The 27931-nt window shown below is 41.9% G+C and overlaps 4 protein-coding genes across 4 annotated transcripts; all 4 read right to left on the bottom strand.

Moving 5' to 3' along the window:
- Window positions 1-233: 233 nt before the first annotated feature.
- Window positions 234-2717, bottom strand: LOC118929819 (gamma-crystallin F). Its single transcript, XM_036920282.2, has 3 exons — window positions 2648-2717; window positions 2326-2568; window positions 234-572 (listed from the first exon to the last, which is right to left on the bottom strand). The coding sequence occupies exons 1-3, from the start codon at window positions 2654-2656 to the stop codon at window positions 300-302; spliced, it is 525 nt and encodes a 174-aa protein (XP_036776177.1). The 5' UTR covers window positions 2657-2717; the 3' UTR covers window positions 234-299.
- Window positions 2718-9007: 6290 nt separating this feature from the next.
- On the bottom strand, window positions 9008-10815 carry LOC130678811 (gamma-crystallin D). The gene is made up of 3 exons (XM_036920280.2): window positions 10721-10815; window positions 10399-10641; window positions 9008-9339 (listed from the first exon to the last, which is right to left on the bottom strand). The coding sequence occupies exons 1-3, from the start codon at window positions 10727-10729 to the stop codon at window positions 9067-9069; spliced, it is 525 nt and encodes a 174-aa protein (XP_036776175.1). The 5' UTR covers window positions 10730-10815; the 3' UTR covers window positions 9008-9066.
- Window positions 10816-16171: 5356 nt separating this feature from the next.
- On the bottom strand, window positions 16172-17914 carry LOC118929818 (gamma-crystallin C). Its single transcript, XM_036920281.2, has 3 exons — window positions 17783-17914; window positions 17448-17690; window positions 16172-16511 (listed from the first exon to the last, which is right to left on the bottom strand). Exons 1-3 carry the CDS (start codon window positions 17789-17791, stop codon window positions 16239-16241), a joined length of 525 nt encoding a protein of 174 aa, XP_036776176.2. The 5' UTR covers window positions 17792-17914; the 3' UTR covers window positions 16172-16238.
- A 7346-nt stretch (window positions 17915-25260) lies between these two features.
- LOC130684064 (gamma-crystallin B) lies at window positions 25261-27152 on the bottom strand. The gene is made up of 2 exons (XM_057503639.1): window positions 26886-27152; window positions 25261-25609 (listed from the first exon to the last, which is right to left on the bottom strand). The coding sequence occupies exons 1-2, from the start codon at window positions 27006-27008 to the stop codon at window positions 25334-25336; spliced, it is 399 nt and encodes a 132-aa protein (XP_057359622.1). The 5' UTR covers window positions 27009-27152; the 3' UTR covers window positions 25261-25333.
- Window positions 27153-27931: the final 779 nt, after the last annotated feature.

Here is a 27931-nt window from a genome sequence, read left to right as displayed (position 1 = left end):
CCTTGGTGTTTACAAATTAGGAAACTGAGGCACAGAAGTGCTAAGTAACTTGCCCCTTCACCTAGGGCTGGTAAGTGGATTTGGACCCAGGTGTTCTGGCTCCAGAGGCTGTCCTCTGAACTGCCACCCAGACCACCCCTTCCACTGATGCCTGTGAGAAAATCTGCATTATTCTCAGTTTTACTTTCGCTGAGCCGCTCCAAGGAGTCTGAAAGGACAAGGGGACACCACGGTGCATGAAACACACAGGAAATATTTTATTAGCTTCCAGATGGAAAAGAGGGTACAGTAAAAACTTTTCAATAGAAATCCATGGCTCTTCTCAGAGAGCCCACTCGGGCATCCACGGCCCCCCAGTCGTGGTACCGCCTGTAGTCCCCCGGCCTCAGCAGGTACTGCCGCCCCCGGGAGTTGGGCAGCTCATACAGGACCCAGCAGCCCTCCAGCACGTGGAAGGAGCGGATCTCACTGAAGTGGAAGCGGTCGTGGAGCGAGGAGCAGTCCTCCGTGATCTCCACCATCTGGCCTCTGTAGTCCTCTCTCTCATAGATCCTGATTCTGTGGGAACTGGTCTGTGGATTCAGCAATCAGCAGATGAGGAAAAGGCTTTAGCAAGAAAATCTCACGTTCCCACAGGGAATGGGCATTTTAAAATTTATATCAAAGGTGCCCAAACAGCCAGCACCAGGACCACTGTATATAGTTGGGTCGATTGTACAATGCAAAGCAGACGAGGGTGCCATTCACATAGATTAGTTAAGATATGCAGTGGTATTCTCTGGAGTTTTCTAGGGCCACAACCTACACGAACCATACACGTGTAGTATCATTTAGTACCGTTCTTAAATAACGATTTATATATACATGTTTTGCTCTCTCCTTAGGCTTTGGTAGACTGAGATGATCTTTGGATGACATAAAAATAATTAGATATTAAAATAAAAAGACAAATACATCCCTGCCAAAGGCATTATTTTGATTCTTAATAGCATTAGAAGAAGCTAGTGGGAAGGAAGTCAAATTGTTTTTCCCCCATGTGAAGTCACAGCTTGGTGGCAATTCAGGACAAGTCCAGCACAGGTAACCCCTAATCCCTCCCTTTCTGCTTTAAGTCTTGCTGCTCTAAAATCCTGACAAGCAAGAGCCGTCCTGAAGATCAGGTTCAGTTCCTAGCTCTAGCATATGGTCCTGCGAAACACTGTTAGGTGACTAATCAAAATAGAAGCTCAAGATCATGAAGATTATAAAACCTTTACAGAGCAATAGATTATAAAACCTTTAGAGAAATGGCAAGTGAGGCTGTTTGTCCTGAGCAAATCCTGTCTTTCCTCAGACACTTTGTTCTTTTTTACCTGCTTATTCCTTCCCCACAGGTACCCATTATCTCAATGTCTTCCTTCTTCCACCATTAAATCCTCTTTAGGAAAAGTTCTCATAAGAAATTAGTAGAAATGCCTGAAGAGGTATCTGCCATGGTTTGTAAAGGCCTCACCTTTACATGATCTAATCTGGTCTTCACAGCAGCCTGACATGTGGAGCAGCCATGATGGTCCTTTTCTTCCTTTAAGAGAAACTAATGACTAGAGCTGGCCGTCTGCAGTTAGAAAAGACAGGACTGGGAAGTGGAAGCCAAGATTTTCAGGCTCCTAATGCCAGTGTGAGTCCTCTCAAGGCATTAAGCCCTCAGAGGGGCTTTCAAACTTCACAAAAGTGGTACATTTCCACAGGACTCTGTCATAGTCCTATCAGAGAATTCCTAACCATGGCACTCCAGGCTGCTGGGGTTTAGCAGGGTAACAGTGGGCTTTGCAGGAGTTTTGGAATCAACCATACTGCTGGTTACTTATTTTGCCTAATCAAAAAGCAGGACTGGAGAGACCCTTCATGTTCATAATAATAGTTTATATTTTGGGGGAGGGGGTGGCCTGCCATGTGCTAGGTACCCCCTTTCATCTTCATTGCAACCCTATGAGTTAGCCCATTTTGCAGATGAACAAAGTGAGAAGTAGCCCCAGTAACTAGCCTAGGTAAACAGTTAACCTGTGGCTTGGTCATCACCTGTGCCATAGACCTTCTGAATAATGCCATGCCCTACTTTTTCCCTGTAGAAGTGAGTTTAATTTCAGCAAAATAAAATAAACTGTCCAGTGAAAAGCATTGCATTACATATTTTCTCAGTGGAAAGAAACCTTAGAAATATTAATAAAGGAAAAAAGGACACAGTGGGAGCCAGCAAAGAAGGCTACCACCCTACAGCATAAGTAAATACTGCATCTGGAGCACTGATGTGACTCAGCGCCCGGAGAACCAGCGAGCTGGACTCACGTGCGGGATGAGGCGGCAGGAGCGGACCGAGTCACTGAGGCCCATCCACTGCTGGTAGTCGGGGTAGTCGCCGCGCCGCACGAAGTACTGGTGGCCCTGGTAGCTGGGCCGCTCATAGAGCATCCAGCAGCCGCTGTCCACGCGCACTGAGTTGCAGCGGCTGACGTGGGGCTGCAGGTTGGAGTGGTCGCTGCTGCACTCGTACAGGCGGCCCTGGAAGCCGCGGTCCTCGTAGAGGGTGATCTGCAAGGCAAGGGCAAGAGGACTCAGAGGCCTGGGCGGCGGCCGCCGGAGCCCCTCCCGGCCGGGGCGCGGGGCTCACCTTCCCCATGGCTGAGGCTGGAGCTGGGGCCGGCGGGGCGCGCGGGGCTATATAGCGCGAGGGCTGCTGCGCTGGCAGAACAACACAAAAGGGGCCCGCGGGTGGGAGGGGTTTCCTCTCTCTTTTCTATATAATTACAGCAGCGGTGAGGTGGGGGCTTATTGTAGTTTTCTGTTAGACTTCCAGAGCTTTCGAACTGATGACCCGCGCTAAAATGGCACTTGGTGCCTCTGGGGCCTTTTAAATGAAGCCTGTTTAGGAAGTTGCAACTGGGCAAAGGTGCTTAACTGAGTCAATAATTGTAATTAACTATTTCAATTACCTTTTAAAATTTCAAAATGATCTCAAATTTCAAAATGAGTAACAAGGCTGGGTAGTGACCCAGTCTGAGGTCAGAATGGGCTATAGCGTGAGACGTTTAGTTTAAGAGCATTTTCTCGGTGTGAGAATGTGAAACGTGGGGATGCCTTTTCCTTCGGAAAGGCAAAGGCAAATTGGACGGGACTGTCCTCTAAGAGAGTCTGTGATCTTCCCTGCTGATAAGTGGGTGCAGCAGACATTACTAACACCCGAGGATGTCCTGTTTGGGCACCAGCCCTGCTCCCTGGAGGCTCCACTGCCTCAGGGCTGCCCACACTCAGGCAAGGAAACCCTCAGCTTTGAAATTCATGAGGTGACTCACTGACGGTTGTCACACTGTAACTTTTTATTTAACTAATACTTTTGCAAACTAAGTGCTAAATTTAACTAGTTTTGGCTGCTGACAAATGCAAGTTAACATGTAAATCCGACCGATTTAAGTCCTACAATCTTGCAAAGCCTCTCTGCCTTCTCTACCTTTCCCAGCCCTGGGCAAGCTCTGGTTGCTCTCTAGTTAAGACTCTGGTTCCAGAAGCTGGAGTCTTCCTTCCTCCTGCCAAGACCGCCCCCTCTGCCCTCAGCAGCTCCTAGTACTCCACTCTATTAAGAGCGGAGTTCCTTAGCCTCACCCTATTTTGGCATTTTGGGTCAAAAAATTCTGTTGTGGAGGTTTTCCTGTGCACCCTCTTTAAGGATGTTTATCAGCATCCCTGGTTTCAATCAACTAGATACCAGCAGTGTTACTCTCCCAGTTGTGACAACCCAAAATGTCCTCAAATATTGCCAAATGTACCCTGGAGCAGCAAAATCAACCTTGTTTGAAAGCATTGCTTTAGAAGAAGCTGGTCCTCAACTTGATACAACCTTGATCCACTTTGTTTCATTCCTTAGTTTGGGTTCTTGCTTCCTAAGTCTAACGCTAAAAAATTGTTTTCCCTGAACAAATTTAATTTGATTTAATTTAACCCACAAATTTAGTAAGTTTTATTTATACACTTTTAAAAAATTCTAACTTTTAGAGAAAACTTGGAAGCTCTAAAGTCATAGAAAGGAGAAAAAATTTAAAACCATGGTCCTCTATTTAAAAGCACTGTTGGTATATATTTAAAAACTTCCTTTCAATTCTGTAAGATGAGAAAGTTCTAGAGATCTGCTGTACAGCAGCAGGCATATAATTAACACTACTGTACTATGTGGTTCAAAATGGTTAAGAAGGTAAATTTCATGTAATTTCATGTTATGTATTTTTTCACCATATTAAAAAAAGACATCCAATCCCCCCCAAAAAGTCTTGATTTTTAATTCTTTGATCAAATACCTTCATTTCAAGAATTTATCCAAAGGAAATAAAGGTACATGCAAACATTATGAGCAGTGGTACTTTATCAGACCATTCTTTATAATATAAAAAATTAGACACAAAGTGAAATGTCCAAAATAGGATATTAATTAGGTAAGTCATAGAACATTTGTCTAATGAGATACTATGCAGCTGGCAAAAATAATGTTCTCAAAGAATTTATTTAAGGATATGGAAAATGCTTACCATATGTTAATTTTTTTCAAATAAGTATATTATACACTAAAAATTACAAACATTGCTGAAGGAAAGAAGATGGAAATACATGTGTTCATAGATTTAAACTTGAAATTGCTCAGATATCAATACCACCCAAAGGGATCTACTTATTCAATGCAATCCCTTTCAAAATCCCAATGATGTTCTTTATGCAGGAATAGAAAAACCCATCCTAAAATTCATATAGAATCTCAAGGGACCCCAAACACTCAAAGCAATCTTGAAAAAGAATGAAGCTGGAGAACTCTCAGGTCCTGTTTTCAAACTCAATGCAAAGCTATAGTAATCAAGAAAGTGTGATACTGGCATAAAGAGAGACATATACACCAATGGGAGAGAAGAGAGAACCCAGAAATACACCCTCACATATATGGTCATATGATTTTTGACAAGGCTGCCAAAACCATTCAATGGAGAAAGGACAGTCTTTTCTAATAAATTTTTGACAAGGTTACCAAGACCATACTTTGGAGAAAGGATACTCTTTTCAACAAATGGTACTAGGAAAATGGGATATTCATATGCAAAAGAATGAAGTTGGACCAACTGGTCCACCAAAGGAAACTATCAATTGAGTAAAAAGGCCATGGACTGTGAGAAAATGCTTGCAAATCATATACCTGTTAAGATTTGTGGTCCTAACTATATAAAGAACGTGTGCAACTCAGCAACAACCAAAAAAAAAAGAAAACCTATTAAAAAAAAGACTTGAATAGACATTTCTCCAAAGAAGATATACAAATGACCAAAAAGCACATGAAAAGATGCTCAACATCATAAATCATTAAGGAAATGAAATCAAAATTACAGTGAGATACTACTTCACACTCATTAGGATGGTTGTTCTGTTATTATAAAAAAAAACAGAAAATAACAAGTGTTAATGAGGATATAGAGAAATTGGAAACCTTGTACATGGCAAGTGGGAATGTAAAATGCTGCAGCCACTGTGGAAGACTATATGGTAGTATCTCAAAAAATTAAATATCTAATTACTATATGATTTAGCAATTCAACTTCTATGCATATGGCCAAAAGAATTGAAAGTGGGGACTTGAACAGATATTTGTACACCAATGGTCATAGCAGCATTATTTACAGTAGCTGAAAGGTGGAAGCAACCCAAATGCCCACTGAGGGATGAATGGATAAACAAAATGTGGTATATGCATAGAATGGAATATTATTCAGCCTTAAAAAGGAATGAAATTCTGATAAATGCCACAGTGTGGACAAAGTTTGAAAACATTATGACATGTGAAATGAGCCAGACACAGGACAAATATTGTGTGGTTCCATTTATTGGAGGTACCTAGAATAGCCAGATTCATGGAGACCAAAAGTAGAATGGTGGTTACCATGAGCAGGGAGAAGGTAGGAATGGGGTGTTATTGTTTAATGGGTACAGAGTGTCAGTTTGGGATGATGATGAAAAAGTTTGGCAATGAATAGAGCTGATGATTAACAACATTCTGAATGTGCTTTATATCACTGAATTGTACATTTAAAAATGGTTATAATGATAATTTTGTTGTGTATATTTTACCACAATTAAATCATCTCCCATGAGCAACAAGGAAAAGAAAGAATCAGCAACATTAATTTCTTGATTTCAATAATTCAACAGTGGTTGTAGGAAAACATTGAAATGGGATGAATCCTAAGGATTAAAAGGTAATTAAACAGCATTTAAAACAGAGTTTAACTTACTTATAGTCCTCTTGTTTTACAATGAGAAAAAAAGAATAAAAATCTTAAGAATTTTTTTGTTAGTACTTTCCCCTTGTTGGATTCTTCACTCTTTTTTCCTTTATTTATTCCATCCTGACTACCTACATCACCAAAGCTAACACTTAAAACCTGATGATATTTCAAGGTCCTCTTTAATCCTGGGAATTGTGCCCTGGGCACAGTTGTGCTATAGGTAAAGATTGTTGGGCGCTTTCCTTCACCCAGCCTCCCGTGGATATGCCCCAGTTGCAGGTGGCAGCTCTCCTATGGTTACCAAGGATAACAGCTTCAGGGTGATGCAGATGATAAATGGTGGGAGACAGACAAAAACTTGGGGCCCTGATAATATTGTTGAGCTGCTGAATCAACCATTCCTGAGTGCTGTACAATCCTAAAACTCATGTGAACTAATAGAGTTCCATATTGCTTGTCCATTTGATAAGGAGTTTCTGCTACATTCTTCTAATATATCCTAACTGATTCAGATCCAGTTTTGCTGAGGATGAGGATGAATCTTGGTCAAGTTCTGGAGGATGAGCTGCTCACCAGGGAGAAGGTGGGGAAAGTAACACAGGTCAGGAAAAGATTGAGCCAAGGCAGAAAGATGTGAATGAAAATGCTTGGTGTGCTTGGAGGACTCAGGTGAGACAGGAGTCAAGGATGACTGGGGTCAGGGAAAAGGAGACGAAGTGGATGGGCTGGGGCCAAGTTCTTGAAGGATTGTCCCTTTGGACAGTGGGAAAATATTAAAGATTTTTTATTATGAAAATGACTTTATCAGATCGATCTTTGAGCACATATGGAGTCACCATCCCCCTCTCTAAAATTCTAGCAATGAGAGCACAGTTGGACAGAACAAGAAGAAACAGTGTAAATGAACATTGTGTCCTATTTCCCTGTAGCCTTATGCATATAGTGTACTCCCACCCACACACATATATAGTATATGTATAAGGTTATACATAAAAGTACATACGTGTGTGTGTGTGTGTGTGTGTGTGTGTGTGTGTGTGTGTGTGGTATGTGTGTATCTACAGAAAGGGAATGCAGTTTAGGATTATCCTGTCTGTCTAATTTGTCTCCTGGTTGGTTATTTGCAATGACCTTTATGTAAGAGTCTGTAAATTAGTGCTGTCATTCCTTTGACAAAAATCTTTCTGATTCCACAATGGAAAATCAGTGATTTCTGAGCTGTGAGTTCTGGATTCTAATGCCACTTCTATTTTTAACAGTTTGACTTTAGAACTGGATCTTAGTTTACCTTACATGAAATGAGTTATTATCTAGGTTAGAAGATCTGGAGGCTTAAAATGTGTTAAACGTCATAAGACTCATTGTTCTATAGTGGCTTTCTTTGCGCTCTCCCTCCCTCTGCCCCACCCCCCTTCATTTATCCTCCTACTCCTCCTCCTTCTCCGGCATTTTCCATGAGGAATTTTCTTGAATAAAGTTCTAGACAGTCACCTCAGAAGAAGTCACATATATTCTGTACCAGTTAGTGATACATGCCACACTGCAAATAGCAGAACACTGAATTACTGTGGCATAAACAATTATGGGTTTATTTTTCTTCCATTACAAGAAGTCTGAAGGCAAAATGTTGCTGGAATTGTGATGGTTAATTTTATGTCTTTACTTGACTGGGCTAAGGGATGCCCAGATAGCTGGTCAAACATTATTTCTGGGTGTGTCTGTGAGGATGTTTCTGGGGAGAATGAGCATTTGAGTGAGCAGACTGAGTAAAGATGACTCTTACCAATGCATCATCCAACCTGATGAGGGCCTCATGTGGTGTTGGGGGCCTGAATTGAACAAAAAGGTGGCGGAAGGATGAATTAGCTCACTCTGTTTGAACTGTAACATCCATCTTCTTCTGCCCCCAGACGCCGGCACTCCTGGTTCACAGACCTTAGGACTCAGGCTGAATTATACCACCAGCTTTCCTGGTTCTCAGATCATGGGACTTCTTGGTTTCCATAATCATGCGAGACAATTCCTGTAAAAAAATTCCTTATATATCGGTTCAGGGGCTTGACCACAGCAGGGCCGACATGCCTGGAATCATGGCATTTCCCTCATACTTGTCACCTCTTGCTTATTAAATGTCTGAAATAAGAGGGTCTCGTGGCACTAGTGGTAGCTACTACCTTTCGTTAAGAAGACAGTTTTTCCAGAACCATCTCTTCCCTTTCCCCATCAGCATTCTTTGACGTATGTTCCAGTGAGCAGGGAGTGTCACATGGCCACCTCAGCATCAAAGCCGTGTGCCCCGGAATTGTGAACTCAACTTCTGCACACAATTTAGGGGACTCAAAAATCTTCTGAAACCAATAAGGGCACTCAGCTTCCAAATCCCTGACTTAAAAAGTGGGTCTCACAATCTGAACCTCAGCTTTCAGATCCTTAAGCCTCAGAGAAAACTGAATCTGAACAGATTTTTAATAATCTGGTTTGAAGCAGCCACGTGTTTAAAGGCCGGAGAATCAAATGAGATAATGTATTATGAACTGTTTGGCAACTGTAAAGCTCTGCTTCATATGAGGACATATTTTTATTATGAGAATTGTCTTTGTTGTCTATGGGTGACATACCTTTCTATCCCCTTGCATCGTGTGTGCATGTGTCTGTGTGTATATAAATAAAATAATACAACTAAAATAGGACAAAGGGAAAACACAAGCAAACCCCTGCCAGGAACAAACAAAATATTTTATTAGTTTCCAGCTTGAGAAATGATGAAGATCTTATTTCAATAGAAATCCATGACTCTCCTCAACGAGCCCACTCGGGCATCCACAGCCCCCCAGTCGTGGTACCGCCTGTAGTCCGCTGGCCTCAGTAGGTACTGCCGCCCCCGGTAGTTGGGCAGTTCGTAGAGGACCCAGGAGCCCTCCAGCACATGGAGGGAGTAAATCTCATTGAAGTGGAAGCGGTCCTGAAGAGAGGAGCAGTCCTCAGTGAGCTCTGTCATCTGGCCTCTGTAATCTTCCCTCTCGTACAGTCTGATCCTGTGAGAGCCATCCTGGCCCACACAGAGATGGAAAGAGAACAAGAGCAAACTGTGACATGATTCCAGCACATTCATGCACTCCAGTTTGGGGAGGACCAGCTCAAGCCACTTTGAAATACACAGTAAAAATTGATTCTGAATATTTATATACTCCCCATTTTCAAAGGTGGAGGTTCATTACCTTTTAAAGGTCATGAAGTATGACTGTGACTGAAGACTTAACAAGGAACTCTCACTCTTTAATGTATTCAAGTTATTTCCCAGGACAAACTGCTAAGCATGTGGTACACCATACCACAGAGAAACCCAAACCTTTAACAGCAGATTACTATTTTTGCCATTTTGCAGGAATATTTTTAATTCTTCAAGCATGTGCGTTTGAACAGTAAAGTCACTTTATGAAATGAATGACCTTGGAAAAATCACTAAGAACTTGGATAGTTCTGCTTCTGTGGAAAGAAAAGTCAAACATCTTATGTCTCTCAGACAGTACTTGATTCTGATTTAATAATTTATGAATAGAATGAGGAAAAATGGAAAAGAAAAATCAGTAAGGCCAACGACTAACTTTTCAGAAGCCTTAGTGTTTTAAATCACATACGTGAAATATATGTGGCCTGTGTGTAAAATCTCTCCATGTTGCTCTCTATTGAGAGAAAGTGTTTTTATTTGTATGTAGGTGGCGACAACCCAGATTTGTAAGTGGGGAGTCAAAAAAATTAACCCTTGTAAAAATTTCCGTTTCAACCTGTCTGCTTAGTAACTGCCACATATTCTAGCCCTTAATTATTCTACTAGATGTTAATGATTTTTCTATAACTCCATTATAGATGATTCCAGGACAGGACCTGTATTTTCTATCTGGCCAGCATTCTCAGTAAATATTTGTCGACTAACTGGTACATGGGTAACACTCTGCATTTGCTAGGGGTGAGCTACTATGAACTGATCGGCTGCAGGTCATCTTTTGTCCAAACTCTCTGAATGACCCCCACTCCAAATGTTGACCTTTTGCTGGGAACTATCCATTCTGTTTCCATAGGGCCTGTCCTGCCAGGGAGCTGGACTCACGTGCGGGATGAGGCGGCAGGAGCGGACCGAGTCACTGAGGCCCATCCACTGCTGGTAGTCGGGGTAGTCGCCGCGCCGCACGAAGTACTGGTGGCCCTGGTAGCTGGGCCGCTCATAGAGCATCCAGCAGCCGCTGTCCACGCGCACTGAGTTGCAGCGGCTGACGTGGGGCTGCAGGTTGGAGTGGTCGCTGCTGCACTCGTACAGGCGGCCCTGGAAGCCGCGGTCCTCGTAGAGGGTGATCTGCAAGGCAAGGGCAAGAGGGCTCAGAGGCCTGGGCGGAGGCCGCCGGAGCCCCTCCCGGCCGGGGCGCGGGGCTCACCTTCCCCATGGCTGAGGCTGGAGCTGGGGCCGGCTGGGCGCGCGGGGCTATATAGCGCGAGGGCTGCTGCGCTGGCAGAACAGCACAAAAGGGGCCCGCGGGTGGGAGGGGATTTTCGTGTTCTCTTTTTCTCTTTGCTGTCACAGCCCACGGGGCTCATTGTGAGTGTTGGTCCCATTCTCTCCGGAGTATTCGCGTTGCTATCACTGGCTGCTGCTATTGAGACCCTTTGAAAAAAAGTAATTTGGGACATTGTCTATTTAATAATAGAAGTGGAGCTTCAGCCATTTCATACGTGGTCTACACTTCTATTTGTATAGGTTGGGGAAAACAAAAAAATGTGAGGGATCAAAAGAAGGCAGAGTCTTAAAATGGTAAGTATGACAGTATGTGAGAACTTTCATATTACTTCTGTGTCACAATATTGAGTGCTAATTATTAGTAGGAATTAATCGAATGTTGGATACTTCCAATTAGCCCTTTAAGAGAACTTCTGCGTTAAAGGGTGTAAGAAATTGGAATGTTTTACTACGGGAATTCACAGAATTTCCTACTTTCAGTATGGTAAACAAACAAACAAAACACAGCAAACCCAGGTCTTCAGTGTTTGGTCTGATTTTGTTGCAGTCATGCCCTGAAGTCGAGGGAGGATGAGATGTTTTATCTTGGCTGATTGCGATTCAAAACGGAGAATAGTTTTAATAGGCTTAATCTCAGAAAGAAGAACTAAGAAGGAAATTTCTAAGTTTAAGGAAGTAAGAAAAAGTAAGCCAATTAAAATGCTAAAATAGAAGTAAACCCAATATCTAAGAAACTCATTCTGGCAGGAATCTAGATACACCTTTATTCTCTGGGGAGCAAGAGTACACAAAACTTTTGACTCAGAGGAAATTAATTGCATGAACACAAAGAGGAGCTATGACTGGAATGGTGTGGAGAGAGGAAGGATAAATATCTAAAAGCTGGGACTCTAGGAAGTCTTTAGAATGTACTTATCAGCCTGGAAGAGAATAGTTTGATGGACTGGAAAGAGCACCGGAGTGGAAGATGACCTATGCCTTTAGTCTCTTTCGTGTTCAAAGAATCATTCACAGCCCTGTGTTGTCTCATGGAAATACTTTGTCTTGACTCTGGGCCGTAAATCTTTGTAAGTCAATATTTATGAATTAACACCAACTATGTACAATACAATGATTTCAGTTCTTGTTACCTACTATGTAAAGGCATGTGTTTGCAAAGTTACTTGTATTTACAGAGTGGAAAATAAGCAGCCAGAATCTAAAGATAAAAATCATCATCTTAATTAAAAATTTTAAAGATAATGATAATTTAAAAAATAAAATAAATCATCATTTTAGAGCTGTTTCTGTGGTGGGGCTGTCTGGGAGGCCCACCACCTCAGCTTCATGCAGTTACAGACTTAGGACACCTCAGGAGGACCAAATCAAGGGGACTTTGGGCTCAGCTTTTTCATTGACTAAGAAGAAGGAAGGTTTTATTTGGCCTGGGGGAAGAAGCAGGGACAAAACCCCACATTTCTCCTAGAGCTGAAAAGTGACTAACTTGGGCCACAATGTGGCTAAATTTCAGTGCTCTACATAGAATCAAGGAGTGATAAATGAGCGTCAGACCTAAGCCCCAAACTGTACTTATTGTGCTAAGTGGACATAAATTAAGACCTGAGAATCCTTACACGTAAAGCATGGAGTCCGAGATCACACAAGTTGCCTGGAATGACTGATGAGCACTGGGTTTGGAGGGAGAACAAGAGATAAGGATCAGATGCTCTATTGTCCTAAACCGTAATCCGGAAGTAACCTTTTGTCACTCCCTAAATATTCAGGCGATTTCAAACAAAAGTAAAGGCAAAAGAGACGAGTTCAGGTTAGGACTCTGCTGCATGCACGGCCAAGGATTTGTGTAGCTGGTGTAAATGTCAGTCTACAAAATGAAGTGTATATGAAATGCAGCTTTCCTAGTCTTCTATAACTCAAGGTATTTTATGAAATAAGTGTCATTCTACTGGGATGGAGAGGAAATTTAACTGTACTCACTGTTGGAATTTCCTCTCTTCCCTTTTCCAGACTCCATGGTTGGGTTCTGTGATCTTAACATGAAACTAAGGCATGTCACGGTGGGCGAGGGTGCCCCGGGAACTCTTGTGATGTCCAGTGTCGGTGGCTTTCCCCAGCTTTCACACCAGCATGGACATGAGAACTGGCAATCCTGAGGGCTCCGGTCTGGAAATGTATTTTCCTTGGCTGGCACAGTGTTTAGATGTTTGCTGTACTGCTGTGGGTTGGTTCACATTTTCCGTGGTTCACCATACTCCCCATCCCTCCTTGTCTTAAAGGAGCCTGGTCCACTTGTTTACATCATCTCCCTGGTCCCTGAAGGCACTGAGCTGCAACTTCAAGCAAGAGTTTTTAAACTCTGTTCAGTTTCTATCAGTTTTCATCAAAAGAGAAAAACGATATACCAAAACAAAATATCTAAGCGTTCTATCTTGATCTGAACCATACTTTACTAGGAACTTGTGAATTTTTGGTGTGTTAAAGATGTCCTTTTGTAAAGTGATGTTTGAATAGAGGGTGCTTAGTTTTATAACTTTGCTATTTTGCTTTTAACTATAAATGTCCTTGCTTAGCAAAATAAAAACTGGCACTCCTATGTTGGTCCCTATTTAAAGAAAATTGGTCTGGGAAATCTAAAATATTGAGAACCATTTCAATTAAACAATGTGAAAAATATGGTGAGCATTTGTTGGGGTCAGTTCTGTTTGTTATAATACTTCAAAATTCTATTTTAGAATTATTTTAAAAATTATCCCTCTGTAGACATTAGGGCCAGCATAGCAGTTAAGGACATTAGACAAACTTGAGCTAGAGTCTCATCCTTGCCTCTTATTAAATGTAGGACCCTGAGTGTGTTATTTAATTTAACTAAACCTCAGCTTTTTTCACAAGTATTGTAAATAATGGGCTTAGTTTGTCTAGTATATAACCTGCTTAGATGATTGGGCTAATTTTTTTCAACCTTCAAGATAATTTTCTTCATTAAATACAACTTTTACTATAAAACTGTCATATTCTTCTTGTGTCACGTGACATTTTCATTTTAACTGAAGTAATATTACTCCAGCATCTTCATCCTTGTCTTTCACCACTATCATTAACTGCCCATAATGTTTGTTATCCACAGAACCCTTTACTAAAGGCAGATGAGTCACCAGTAAAGGCACAATGTTGCCTACAAAAATGATTGGAACCCGGCTCCTCCGTATTTCCCTTTTGGAATTCTATAGAGGAAAATGGCCATTTCAGGGGGTTGCAAGCTCACTGTACTTTTGTGTGACAGAAAGAAAGACAAAGTAAGTCATTCACAAAGTGTTTGCATGGTTATTAGAGTGTCTATTCCTTAGGAAGTTTATGCAAGGGTCTTAAGTACTTGTAGCACAAAAAACAGGCAACTTTTGTAGTTTAGGATCATTGTTAAAATTTCTCCCAAAGAACCAGAGGGATATGGGAGGATTCACTTTGCCTGTATCCCAAGACCAGTGGGCCAGAGAAAGGAATAAGGGCTCAGAGAGGCAGGGGCGGGGTTGGAAGGAGGACAGCTGGGGGAGGAGGACCCTGGTAGAGAAATGGGGACCAGCTCCTTCCTGGCCTCCTGCTCCCTCACCAAAGGGTCACAGGCCAGAAGTGGCTGCTTCTGCAATGCACCCCTTGGTCTGTTGTGCAAAGGTAGGCTTTTTGCTATTCACAAGAAACTGTTTTCACTGGAGATGTTTTTCCAAAGCAGAAAAAATTTAAAAGTCTAGCAGTAAGGTAAGGTATCTAAGGAAAGTGTTAAATGTGTGCTCATGGCAGGAAAACACTTTTCCCTCCTGGAATGTTAAGGAATAAAAACACATATCATGAGAAATATGTAAGTAAATATTATTCCATTTTTTTCCCCCGGAAGTTTGTCATTGGATAACTTTAAAGTATTAAATAAAAGTACTGGATAACTGAAAGTGATTATGTATGTATCACTTAGTACTTGAGAAGTACTTGACTTTACAGAGCACATACTTATTTAGTAGTAGCCTGGTATATTATTTTTACAGAGAGCTCTGTGTGGTAAGGATGATGCCTGTTGTTTGTTTTGTTTTCATCCCCTGTGCCACATGTGACAGGCCTATGGTCAATGCCGAATAGATGGTAAAGATCCTCACTCAAAGAAGTCAGGATCTCTGGTGGCTGATAATTAGGCAGTCTATTAAAATAAAAAATAACTTGCGCTATGAGTGGGCAGTCTCACTTATCAGTCTCTAGCCTCCAAAAAAGATGGCAGCCTTGTGTGGAAAAGCCATATTGGAAAAAAGCCCAATCACCAATAGATAAATGGTGAAATAATCTAAGTGATCTGTAAACAATGGAATACTATGCAGCCATTAAACAGAATGAGGTAGTGACCTAGCTATATGCCCATATATAATGTTGGCAGCAAGTTGCAGATAAATATGTACAGCATGATTTCATTTTTGTAAACACCAGCCAACAAACATGTGCTTAATGAGACATCTATATAAATTAGGGAAAGCTTCTAGAAAGGCACCCACCAAGTGTGAATAGGGTTAGCAATGAAAAGTAGGATCAGAACTCCTTTCTTTATAGTAATAAGATTATGGAAAGTTTTTAGTCTGGAGGGGAATCTTCAAGTTAAAAGTAAATTAATTCCCTACTGATGAAAAGATTTTCAACTTTTTTTTTAATAGGCAGGGATTTGCTTGTGAGCAGCAGATCTGGCTTTCTTCTGTATGTCCTTAAAAATTTTGATCTTGTGTTTTTGTAGCAAAGGACTTTTTTATGCTTGCAGGACAGTATCTCTTACAAGTCTATTTAAAATATTAATGTGTATCTCATTAATTTGCTTTAGCTGAGTGCTGTGTACAGCTGCACTTAGTGCAATGTTTGACCCAGGGGCTGTACTGGTCAGGAGCCGTTTTAGAATAGGGAAGATGGATCTTCAACTGAGTCTAGAAGTATAGCAATGGTCAATGGGAGCCAGGCATCAATTATATAATATTAGGCTTGAAAGTGAACAAAACCACAATTCCTTTTACAGTCTGACCAGGCTATCTGCCAAGTGGGCTCCCTTTCACCACTCAGCTGTGACCCTCTGTGGCCTCCAAACACCTCTTGGATCAGAAGGAGACTCCTGGAATAGTCTTACCCAAGGCTCTTAGCTGACTGCACCCTTTCTCACCAGTCAGCCCTCTTCTACTTCTCTAAGTTGACTTGACTTTTCTTAGGCAGGCTACCTCCTTCCCCATCCCCACCTCTGAGCCTTGTTCAAGTTTCATTCTACCTTGAAACTCCTCTAGAACAGACCCACCCCCACTTAGTCACACCTTAACCCTTAGCAGGGAGTATTGGCACACAATGAAAGAAAAACAGAAGCCAGCAATTGCCAACAATGCAGACTAAATACTTTATTAGGTTCCAAACTGAGAAAATGGTAGTGTGAACCTATTTTAGTATAAATCCACCACCCTGCGCAAAGAGCCTGCCTTAGCATCCACGGCCCCCCAGTCGTGGTACCGCCTGTACTCTTGGGGCCTCAGCAGGTACTGACGCCCCTGGTAGTTGGGCAGCTCGTAGAGGACCCAGCAGCCCTCCAGCACATGGAGGGAGCGGACCTCACTCAGGTGGAAGCGGTCCTGGATGCAGGAGCAGTCCTCGCTCAGCTCCATCATGAGGCCTTTGTGATCCTCTCTCTCATACAGCCGCAGCCTGTGGGAGCCTGTCTGCTCCGTCCACAAGGGGAAGGAGCAAGAGAAGTAAGGAGAGGACAGATGAACTTGGTAAACTGGGGCATGAGATTGTCACTGTAAAAACTGAGACTCCCAGATTACTGTGAATGCAGTGTATGGATCTGTGTTCAGTTAGCATTTAACAAATATTTACATGCTCGTTTTCTGTTTCTTATCTAGGAGATGTGATTTTTAAGAGTTCAAAAGTCTGGATTAGAATCCATCAAGAACTCAAATATCTTGATTCCTAGTTCCTAACTCCCTAGTTCCTTGATTCCTAGGTGATAGCTTAAACTGATACTTTGGAGAAAATGTATTTTGACTAGTGGTTCTTAATGTAAGTATTATCTCCCAGATTTATATACACAGAAATTTACTACTAAAGTAGTATTTAAAAAATCACATACTTCAGTGAAAATTGGTTTGAAGAGTCACTTGGAACCAGAATTCAACTGATTTTCCAAATTAAGGACAATTACCTTTTCCAAAGTTGGATACAGCCTTTGAATAGCCTATATTAGCAACAGCATTTTCTATTTTTACTAGTCTGCAGTGGAACCCATCTAATTCATCCATCAATTCATTTATTCTAGGTAAAAATTAGTCGGAAATATTGCTTACTTATGCCTGACCAGCTTGTCCTTCAGGAGTTTCATTTTACATCCCACTATGATAGTATATTTGTTACAGGCAACTTTTTGGTTAATATAATGATAGCAAAAATTGAAAATACAACTGGTTCTTCCCCTAAGTGAATTCTTCCTTATATTCTCTGCTGTTTTTGTACGTGTGTCTATCTTGTCTTAGGCAGGTTATCTAAAGCCCACCTAACCCTTGTTGTTTTTAAATGAAAACTTCCCTCACCCTAGCCCCCATCAATAATATAGTGAGGACACTCAGGCAGCCTGACGGAAATCAAGCCCAACTCACCTGGGGGATGAGGCGGCAGGAGCGGACCGAGTCACTGAGGCCCATCCACTGCTGGTAGTCGGGGTAGTCGCCGCGCCGCACGAAGTACTGGTGGCCCTGGTAGCTGGGCCGCTCATAGAGCATCCAGCAGCCACTGTCCACGCGGATGGAGTTGCAGCGGCTGAAGTAGGGCTGCAGGTTGGGGCAGTCGCTGCTGCACTCGTAGCAGCGGCCCTGGAAGCCACGGTCCTCGTAGAAGGTGATCTGCAAAGGAAGAATAATTCCGAATTAAATCACTTGCTCCCAATAGATCTTGGGTAGTGGCTTATGCTTTTTTAAATTTGCATTCAGCTCACCTTCCCCATGGCTGGTTGACACGGATGATGCGAGTTCAGTGGCTGGGTCCGCAGCACGACGGGTCTATATAGCAGGAGGGCTGCTGCGTTGGCAAGAATAACACAAAAGGGGCTTCCGGGGGTTAGTAAGGGGATTTTATGGATCCCTTTACATGCTGCATTCAGTGGAAATGCCTGTGGAGGTTGTAGTCACTCTGGACTATTCTAATGCTATCCTGTATGTGTCCTGAGTCCCGAGTTGCTTTTATTAGGCTTTCTAGTCTTTTCTAAATTTATCAGCACCTCAATCTGAACTTTTGACCTGAAATTCATGTCTCTACACATACGATTCAATTATACTCCATGTGTTTTCTGGGAAAAACCTAGTCCTTTATAGAAATGCCTCAGAATTCCAGAGAGTCCAACTGTGAAGTAGAATACCCAAACACTGATTAATTTTCTTTGATGACAGAGACCACTGTACCTTAACATTTCTTTCTTTATACAACTTGCCAGTCTGGTGCAGGACACAACTCCGGGTTCTGATCTTTGCTGGTTTTGACTGTGTTGACCTGATGCTTTAAGATATAGCTACCTACTTCCCCTTTAGTGAGTATACCTCATGCAACCAGATATCAGCCCCTGCTGGTCAACATGTGATAAAAACCACAGGAAAGGGTTCTCTGCCCATTGGGTCCAAGACTGAGAACTATGTGCTTTATAGAGTGTTTTTCCTTTTCCAGGACTGATGGACTCAGAATGTCCACTTAGTAATTGCATGAAATTGTCAAATCACATAATCTCTCAGAGCATGAATTATTTCATAGTACTTCTCTCATGGGATACAGTATGTTGAGAAAGAAAAGAAAAGGAAGGAAGGAAGGGAGGGAGGGAGGAAGGAAAAAGAAAGGCCTCTGACATTCAGAAGCTGATCTGTCATTCAGAGCCAGGCCATGCAATTCCTCTGTTAGGCATAAACCACCTCACCAAATACCAGCGGCAGGCAAGGTTTCTCTGAGCCCATGATGACATGAAACAAAGTAGGGTCGTTTCATAATTTGTTTAAGCTTAGTCGAAAAGAAAGTCAACGTGCCACCCACAAAATAACAAACACCCTTTCTCTCTGCCAGAATGACGACCTGCTTCTTCATCAGTTGCAGCTTTACCCTTGACCCAGGCTCTCCTCCCCATGAACAGATTTATTGAGATACCCAATCATAAAAATACCCCCACTTTCCGACAACACATCCAACTTAGAGTGAACCCCTGCTTTTTTTTAGACCCTTCCCCAAATCACCCGAGCAGAGTACATATGCTGCCCTCTACCATCCTCTTCCTCAGACAGCCCACACTTCCCCACGGGGTGTGCTCACCCTTGCTGGAACACGTGATGAACCCAACTTGTTTCACGACAAGGGTTCCTTTTGGTCTTTGGCTAAAGGACATTGACAGGAATAAAAGGGACTGTCTGTAGAATGTGTTTGGTACATACTGGGCACAACTGAGCACTGAATAAATGTTTGATATTAGTAATAGTGTGACATCATTCAGGATGACTTCAGCCTGTTTCTCTCTCTCAAAGAAATTCAAAGATGCCTGAAAAATTTCTCTGCTGCAAAGCCAATTTGGGGTAAAAAAATGGAAGACTTGGAAAGGGCTTAAGAAATCATCTTGTGGTTTTCAAACTCCTGAGTGCATAAGAATCACCAGGGCTTGTTAAAAACACAGATTACCAGGTCCTACCCTCTCCTGAGACTCTGCACCATTAGAGCTGGAGAAGACTCCAGGAATCTTTCTTTTTAAATTGAAGTATAATTGATATCCAATATTCTATAGGTTTCAGGTGTACACCATAGTGACTCAAGTTATCTACATTCTTAGATGCTCACTCCCGCTAGTGTAGCTACGATCGGTTAACATAGAAAGCTGTTACAGAACTACTGACTATATTCTCTATACTGTACTTTCATCTCTGTGACTTATTTCTATTATGATTGAGATTTTGTGCCTCTTTATCCCCTTCGCCTATTTCTCCTGCTCACCTCCCCCATGGTAACCACCAGTCACTTCTCAGTGTCTATGAGAGACAACTGCTATTTTGTTTTGTTTTGTGTTGTTTTAGACAGGAATCTGTCTTTTCAATCGCACTAGGATGTATTTAAACCAAGCTTTGAAAAACACTACTCTGGTATATTCCTTCATTTTTTTTTTAAATAAGGAAAACATGTTTTAGCCATCCCCAGGTAATGTTTATTACTAATTATACTAACATTCTCCTTAAACATCTAGGCAGAAATGATCCGTGCTTTGTTCTATGAAATTTCATATATACATAATGAGAGAATCAAACCAGAAATACCAGCACTTAAATGAGGGCTGATAAGAGAGGAAAAGAAATAAAGGGGTCAGAAAATACATGTTACTATACTTTAGTCTTGTTTCAGAATGGCCTGGACTTGGACATTTCTCCCACCCCTTTTCAGATCTTCCTCCTTCTCTCCCATGGCCCCTGACTTGCCTGCTTACTTAGAGTCTAATTATATCTCAGCTGAACATTCAACAGTCTCCTGACTCTGTTCCAGTCTGGCCTTCCTCCAAACCATACCCCACCAAAATGCCAGGGGAACCAGAATCAAAACACGTCAAGTCATTACACTGTCATGGATTGAATGTCCCCTCCCAGTTCATGTATTGAAACTCTAATCCCCAATGTGACTGAATCTGGAGATGGTGCCTTTGGGGGGTAAATGAGTCTTGAGATTGGAGCCCTCATGATGGGACTGGTGCCCTTATAAGAAAAGACCCAAGAGAGCTTGCTTCCCGTTTTTCTCTGCCAGGTGAGGAGACAATGAGAAGATGTCTGAAAACCAGGAAACGTGCTCTCACCAGACACTTTATCTGCCAGCACCTTGATCTTGGGCTTCCTAGCCTCCAGAACTGTGAGAAATAAATTTCTGTTATTTAAGCCATCCACTTAATGGTAATTTTCTTAGAGCAGCCTGAACTATGACAGCCACTCATCTGCTTCAAACACTTCACTGACTCCCATTGCCTCCAGAATCAAGTACCGATTCCTTAGCACACACACCTGACCCGATGTCCTCTGCCTGTTCCCAGACGCCCTGTCTGATCACACTGAGCTACTTGCAGTTTCCCAAATGCACAATGTCGTTTTTACATTTCTCTTATTTTTTCCAGCTTTACTGAGATATAATTGACATATTGTATTGCCTTGTGTAAATATAAAGTATACAACATGTTGATTTGATACACTTACATATTGTAAAATGATTACCACCATAAAGTTAGTAACACCTGTACTACATCACATAATTAATATTTCTTTTTTGTGGTGAAAACATTTAAGATCTACTCTCTCAGCAACCTTCAAGAATATAACACAGTATTATTAACTATAATCACTATGCTGTACATTAGACCCCCAGATCTTATTCTTATAGCTGGAATTTGTGCTGCACCTCTCCTGCTATTGAATGTATTAATCCTGCTCACTGAGACCCCAGTTCTACATTTTTAACCCAGAGACATTTTACCCTTTCTTCAAGTTTGAGCTTAAGTGTCAATTCCTCTGTAAAAATTTTCTTGATCCTTTCCCAATCTTCCAGGCTGAATTTAATATTGCCAACTTGGTTCCCCAAGCCTCTTTTCACACCACTGTAATGGTAACTGTCACTAATTATTTTGTTTTAACAATAGTTCCTCAAAATAAATGAGGCATGAGTCTCTCAAGGGCAGGAACTATTCCATGTTTATTTTTGTATTCTCACTAGCCGGCATATAAAAATTATTCAATAAATGCCTGGGGGATGTGAGGTTCATCACTGTAATAGGCCCCGGGACCTATTTCAAATGCTCAGCACATCAGGCATCCACATTTACACCAATGCATTTGCAACTTTCGGTATATAGGATAACACAGCATCCTGCATTCGATCTATTTAATGGGCTCTATACCTGGGAGATGAGTAAGCAAGTGAGAGAAGACAGGAATGTTGTATTGTCCCTCAAACCCTCTGTTGCTTGGTAACTCTGTCTAATTGTAATCTCTCCTGAGATGCCAAATTAATGTTACAACAGCAGCTGCCAATTCCAGAGTTTTGCCAATGTCTGAGGTCCACCCAGCAGTTGGCCTTATGAACCCATCTTCCTGCTTCCTAGTTGTTAACGTAGCTTGTGTATCATATACATGCTTGGTTAACTGAGAAGGTCATTTGGCTGGCTAGGAGACTAGGTAAGGGACTACCATCATAGCACCAGCCTCTGGTTCTCTTTCAGCTTGTCTTTGATGACTGTTGCATAAACGGAAAGAAGATGGGCCAATCAATGACCTACCTCTGCTTAACTCCAATGGCATTCTTCTTGGAAAAAATTAACTTCCCTGTTAAAAACAATACGCTTCTTCTTGTTTAAGAAACAGGTGGTTGTGATCGTCACTTTTGCTTTAAAAAACCCACAAAGAAGAAAACTAGAACTCTTAAAATCTGGAGTGGGAACAAGTCACATACTAACATTAGGACCTAACTTCATGGCGGCAAGGCAAGAAAGCTGGAGAGGGCACCCATCATGAGAACCCTTTGAGGATGTAGCTCGATACATCAATTCTTGGCAACTCCTTTATGGAATACCTGCCACTTCAGTTTATTTGCTTGGTGGGCCTTTCATAAGGTTAGGTATGCCAGAGGACACTGTAGATTCAAAGGGAAAAGGGGAGATAAAAAGGATAAAAAGAGGAAGAAGATTTAAAATCTAGACTAGGATATACAGGAAATGCTGGAGTGGGTAGGGAATGTAGGCTGACACTAGGGTTATCTTGAATTGCTGGTTCATCTTAATGAGGAAGAATGAGGGGTATTCTGTATGGGGTCCCTTCCCCTATTCCACTCTTAGAGGCTGCTTTCACCTTTGACTCTTCTAACTCTTTGAGGTCCCAGTGTTTACTTTAGAGAGAGGAGGAAAGGGGGAGGAATGGTGGGTTAAGATTTAGTTTTTGCATAATTTCTTACCCCAAGTCACTCCCTACTGTTGAATTTTTCTTTCTTTTTAATTGAAGTGTTGTTGACACACAATATTATATTAGTTTCAGGTGTGCAACATAGTGCTGTAACATTTATATACATTATGAAATGCTCACCACACTAAGTGTAGTTACCAAAGTTATTACAATATTATTGATGATATTCCTTATGCTGTACTTTTCATCCCTGTGACATATTTATTTTATAACTGGAAGTCTGTAGGTCTTAATGTTGGGATTAGAGGGAGGATACCATTCTCTTTGTCTGTGTCCCAGGAGTGGAAGCATGATTTTCAAGAAGAAAAAATTAACGAACAAGATCCAGCATCTCTAATTAGAGGTACTTTCAGTTTGGGTGTTTCTGGATAATTTCCATGTCTGAAGTCTGTGATTTTATGCTTACTAGGAAAAGAATGTAAAATTCAGCATTCCAAGAAGCTTTTGGCTTTCTAATTCATGTTTGATATATTATTATTGGCAAACAGAGGATCTGGCTAATGTCTCCAGGAAGCCAACACTAGTGTTGGGAGTGTAAAGGTTAAAGAACTGGGATTTAGGAACAATTAATAACAAATTATTCAAGAATCTGACTATTTTCCATGGAAGGGATCTTTTACAAATAGTCCAACCATGAGCCCCAGCTTACCTGGAACAGTCCTGGTCCATGCCTCTTGCCCCTTGTAATCCTTAATAGCACAAACTTTCACTCTCAAAAATGATTCAGGTTTAGCAACACATTACATACTTGCTCTGTTTGTAAGCCACCTGGGTAATGGATTTGGAGCCCTTCAGGGCATGGGATGGAAGGAGACTATAAAAAACTAACAGCCCTGTGGCTACAGCTAAGAGCAGAGCAGAGAGGAGCAATGAAGAAGGGAGGAAGACCTGGCCACCCAGCAACAGGTTGGAGCTTGCAGACTGTCTACAGCAAAGCCACCTAATATTAGATTTAATATTGTTGTAATTTATGATGTAAAACTGCATCCCTCCCCATAGCCTCTCTAATACAGCTGGCTGCATATATGTGAGAATGCTCCATGTGAGAGATGGTTCCGTAGTTAAAGGAAAAGGAACTATGTCCCTGCTCTGGGTCAGTGTGGTGCTGAGGGCGGGGCCGGGGGGGGGGGCACTTGTGGGAGGGCATGACAATCCACTCCATGACAAGGCAGGGGTTCAGAGAGGAGGGTGACTGGGAAAAGCATGGACAACTCATTTTCTCTCCAGAATTACAGGAGACGTGTTGGAGGAGGTCAATGCACAGTCTCCCACCCCATATGAGATGGGATTTGAGCCATTTCATTAGAATCTCAAAGGATGGGGTACTTCAGATGAATTTTGACCTGACGCTGTCAGCTTCATGGAGGAACTTTATAAGAAACCACCCTAAGAACCGTATTTAATTCCTGCTGGATGTTATTGGGGATGTTGTTTATTAAGTACCCTCTTTACTGTGACCCACAAGAAAACTTTATTCAGGTTTCAGTAGTGGAAGTGGTCAGGCTACTCTTGAATAATTAACTTATTTGTTTTACAGCCCCTGTCGGTCATGGAACTGATGTGGTTTCCCTCTCTGTCTTGGCTGCTAGATCCAAATCTGGGTCCATCTAGAGCAAATGAAGGGCCTTATAGCATGCCTTTGTGCTCAAACTTGACCCCTGGATCCATTTCTCCTACTCTCATTTTTCCTCTGACCTGATTTCCTTATTCACATCTTTTTAACTTCTTTAATTTGCTCTATTGTAATTTTTTACTAGAGACCTTGATCCATGTTTTAAATGAAGGAAACGAGCATACAATCAAACCAGCTTCTCCAGAATATCTCAATTCCTTATTTCCCAGTTAGTATTGTTTTCCACATTGGTCATAATACTTTAGTTCTTATTAAAATGATAGGAGGCTGAGTTTCCTTATGTGCAGGTGGTTTTGGTTAAAATCCTGGAATTCTGCCACAAAGCACATATGGAAAAGAGACAGTGACTTCTATTGGGACTGGAAATCTCATAGAAGAATGAGGTACTTAGATGGAATTAAGACAAAAGGAGTGGTGGCTGTTGGAAGGACAAGGAGATGAACAGGTGAGAGTGACCAGTCTGCTTGTTTATGGAGCTAAAGTAAGAGTCTAGATGCTGAGAATGATTTTCCTCATCAGCTGAGACTGGGACTATAAAGGAAAGATGGTGGGGATAACCTACAGTGCTAATTTCAGGTGTTTCAGTAAGTACTACTTTATCATTGTAGCTGCAAATATATCCTTGTAAGGCTAACCACAAATGGCTTTAGCCTGATTGAATTGAACTTCAAGCCTACATGGCTTAATCTTTTTAAAAATGCTGGCAACAACATCCTTTCTTTTATTTCCCTTATAAGATAAGATGTTGTTTCCCATCTTGCAAACATGTGTCATTACGTTTGGCTAAGTGCCATTATTGCTTAAAAGTTCTAACAGATTCAAAGAAAGGCAGGATTCTATTAGTGCCAGAAACACAGCTAAATATTTTATTAGATTCTACAGGAGAAAAGTGGAGGATGTAAATACTTCAGTAAAAATCCATCACTCGTCTGAAAGAACCAACTCGGGCATCCACGGCCCCCCAGTCTTGGTACTGCCTATAGTCCCCCGGCCTCAGCAGGTACTGCCGCCCCCTATAGCTGGGCATCTCATAGAGGACCCAGCAGCCCTCCAGCACATGAAGGGAGTGGATTTCACTGAGGTGGAAGCGGTCCTGAAGAGAGAGGCAGTCATCTGTGATCTCCGACATTTGTCCTCTGAAGTCATCTCTCTCATAGATCCTCATTCTGTGAGTGCCAGAGTGCTGGGGGGTCAGACAGAAAGGAAAAGTAAATCAACAAGACCAGAGAGAAATTAAAGTTCTAATCCCTGCACCTCCCTGGCCACACCTGCCCAGATGTTCTCTGGGCCCAAATTGGTTTCCAGAACAACCATGTCACAGAGCTAAAGAGCCTACCCATCATCTATCCACCTGTGAATCTAGTGATTTATGGGCAAACCTAGAAATAGAACTCGGCAGCCCTTCATGTGCTATCCACCAGTCTCTGTCCTTGGGAATTAAAGTTTGCCTAACATAAAATTGATCACCTCAATGCTTGTTATTAGAGAAAGTCATCCTTCTCAACGAAGAAAAGAGGGAGTCATTAGGAAGCAAAGTCTCATTTGATGTATTAACTCTTGTTAAAAAGGAATCAACATTTAGCTATTTTCTGTAGACTAGTGTTTTGGTGTTCATGCACACTATGGAGTGTAGAATTATTAAGTGCTTGTAAAAACTAATGTGACACATTTTCTTTATCTCCATTTTTACACCCTTAATTTTCAGTTCAGGTTGCAACCTGTGTGGCTCTTCAACTTCTTTTCTGGCCTCCCACCCTCACAGCCAGATCATCTTCAGTAAACTCTGTTTGGGTGACCCCATGCCTCTCTCACTCCCACACAATCTATACTTTATGGAATCTACACAATATGGAAAATAATACTAACTGAGAAATAAGGAATTGAGAGTTCTTCTAAGAACTCTTCAGTCACTGCCTAGGAAATACTGAATTGCAAACTTTAGTTTTAGATTTGGCCTTGCCTCTAATTTATATCTCTAAGTGAGCTAATAGATACTGATCACCAAATTAGAATAGAAACCAGAAGACAGGGGTCTGTCAACTCTAGGAAGATAATCAAACAGGAAAGCAAGCCAAAACATTTTTATCAGTTAAACAAACCTAGATTGTATCATAAATTTTAATATATCAGTTTTCTGACTTGGTACAGCTTGGAATGACCACTGTAAGAAATTATATCTTCAACAGATGGTAAGCTCAGTGTTCTCTATGTCCTGCTTTTTCTTAATTAGCCTTTGGTTTTTTAATTTTTGATTAATTTAAAATATAAAATCTGGAAACATGCTATTAAAAAACTCACAGAGTTCATGAAGAGTGGCTTCCCCTCTGAGACACTCATTCTAGAATGGACTGAGAGTTCAGGGTTCATTTCCACACTCTGCTATCTAGTTGGAATGATTTGGCTGAAGAATGATATTTTTTAATGAAGCCTTTCTAAAGAGACAGGAGACAAAGACTCACGTGCGGGATGAGGCGGCAGGAGCGGACCGAGTCGCTGAGGCCCATCCACTGCTGGTAGTCGGGGTAGTCGCCGCGCCGCACGAAGTACTGGTGGCCCTGGTAGCTGGGCCGCTCATAGAGCATCCAGCAGCCGCTGTCCACGCGGATGGAGTTGCAGCGGCTGAAGTAGGGCTGCAGGTTGGGGCAGTCGCTGCTGCACTCGTAGCAGCGGCCCTGGAAGCCGCGGTCCTCGTAGAAGGTGATCTGCAGTGGAGAACAGGGCGACAGCAGGAAGTCAGCTGGGAGTTACATCCCCCCACACATTAGACACTCAACAGACACGGTGTGGCTTCTTGGGCGACTCACCTTCCCCATGGTTGTTGAAAGCAGATGGTCAAGCGTCCAGTGTGATGAGGACAAGAGTGGCAGCTGGTATATATAGCAGGACGGCTGCTGGGCTGGCAAGAACAACACAAAAGGGCCTGGCGGGGATGCTTGAGGGGACTTCTGTGTTCTCTCTTTTTTCATCTGGGATCGTGGGGTAGGGGACTCTCATTCTCTCTGGCACTTTCGAGTTGTCCTCACTAGTCCAGTGAAAGGAATTGAAATCAGCAGAGGCATTATGACCCTGGAGACAAAGGGCGCCCTTCTCATCCTATGCAGTTCTTTGGAAATGCATTACGATGCATTACGCACCCAATACTTTGTGATGTTTGCCTATAGAAACTGCTGAGATGAGGTTGGTGTTTCCATCTGGGGTGACTCGTGACAATCATATGAGGTCCAGAGGACATGAAGTGCTAAGGGCAACAAAAAATCCTCAATAGGAAAATGATTACATTTCCTAAATTACCTCATCAGTATGCTTATGGTTTTGATAAAAGCATTTTGCTTATGTTTATGTAGGAATAAAAAGATTAGAACAGTGTATATGTACACCAAAATGTCAATCATGGTTACCAATGAATGGAAGATTATAGGACTTAATTTTATGTTTTCTTTTTTTATGTTTTCTTTTTCTCCTTCTTGTTTTCAATTGCCTTGTTTATTATAAATATATATTACTC

This window comes from Manis pentadactyla, chromosome 6 (assembly GCF_030020395.1).
Source record: "Manis pentadactyla isolate mManPen7 chromosome 6, mManPen7.hap1, whole genome shotgun sequence".
NCBI classification, from domain to species: Eukaryota; Metazoa; Chordata; class Mammalia; order Pholidota; family Manidae; genus Manis; species Manis pentadactyla.
The sequence above is the reverse complement of the archived record's forward strand: the minus strand, read 5'-3'. Positions and strand labels throughout refer to the sequence as shown.

What these genes read in the sequence shown, in the direction of transcription:
- LOC118929819 (XM_036920282.2), bottom strand. An exon ending in CCTGCCGCCTCATCCCGCAC is followed by an intron (nt 573 to 2,325) that starts GTGAGTCCAGCT and finishes CTGAATCCACAG; the next exon opens with ACCAGTTCCCACAGAATCAG.
- LOC130678811 (XM_036920280.2), bottom strand. An exon ending in CCTGCCGCCTCATCCCGCAC is followed by an intron (nt 9,340 to 10,398) that starts GTGAGTCCAGCT and finishes TGTGTGGGCCAG; the next exon opens with GATGGCTCTCACAGGATCAG.
- LOC118929818 (XM_036920281.2), bottom strand. An exon ending in CCTGCCGCCTCATCCCCCAG is followed by an intron (nt 16,512 to 17,447) that starts GTGAGTTGGGCT and finishes TGGACGGAGCAG; the next exon opens with ACAGGCTCCCACAGGCTGCG.
- LOC130684064 (XM_057503639.1), bottom strand. Translation starts at nt 27,008, where the DNA reads ATGCTCTATGAGCGGCCCAGCTACCAGGGCCACCAGTACTTCGTGCGG. An exon ending in CCTGCCGCCTCATCCCGCAC is followed by an intron (nt 25,610 to 26,885) that starts GTGAGTCTTTGT and finishes CTGACCCCCCAG; the next exon opens with CACTCTGGCACTCACAGAAT.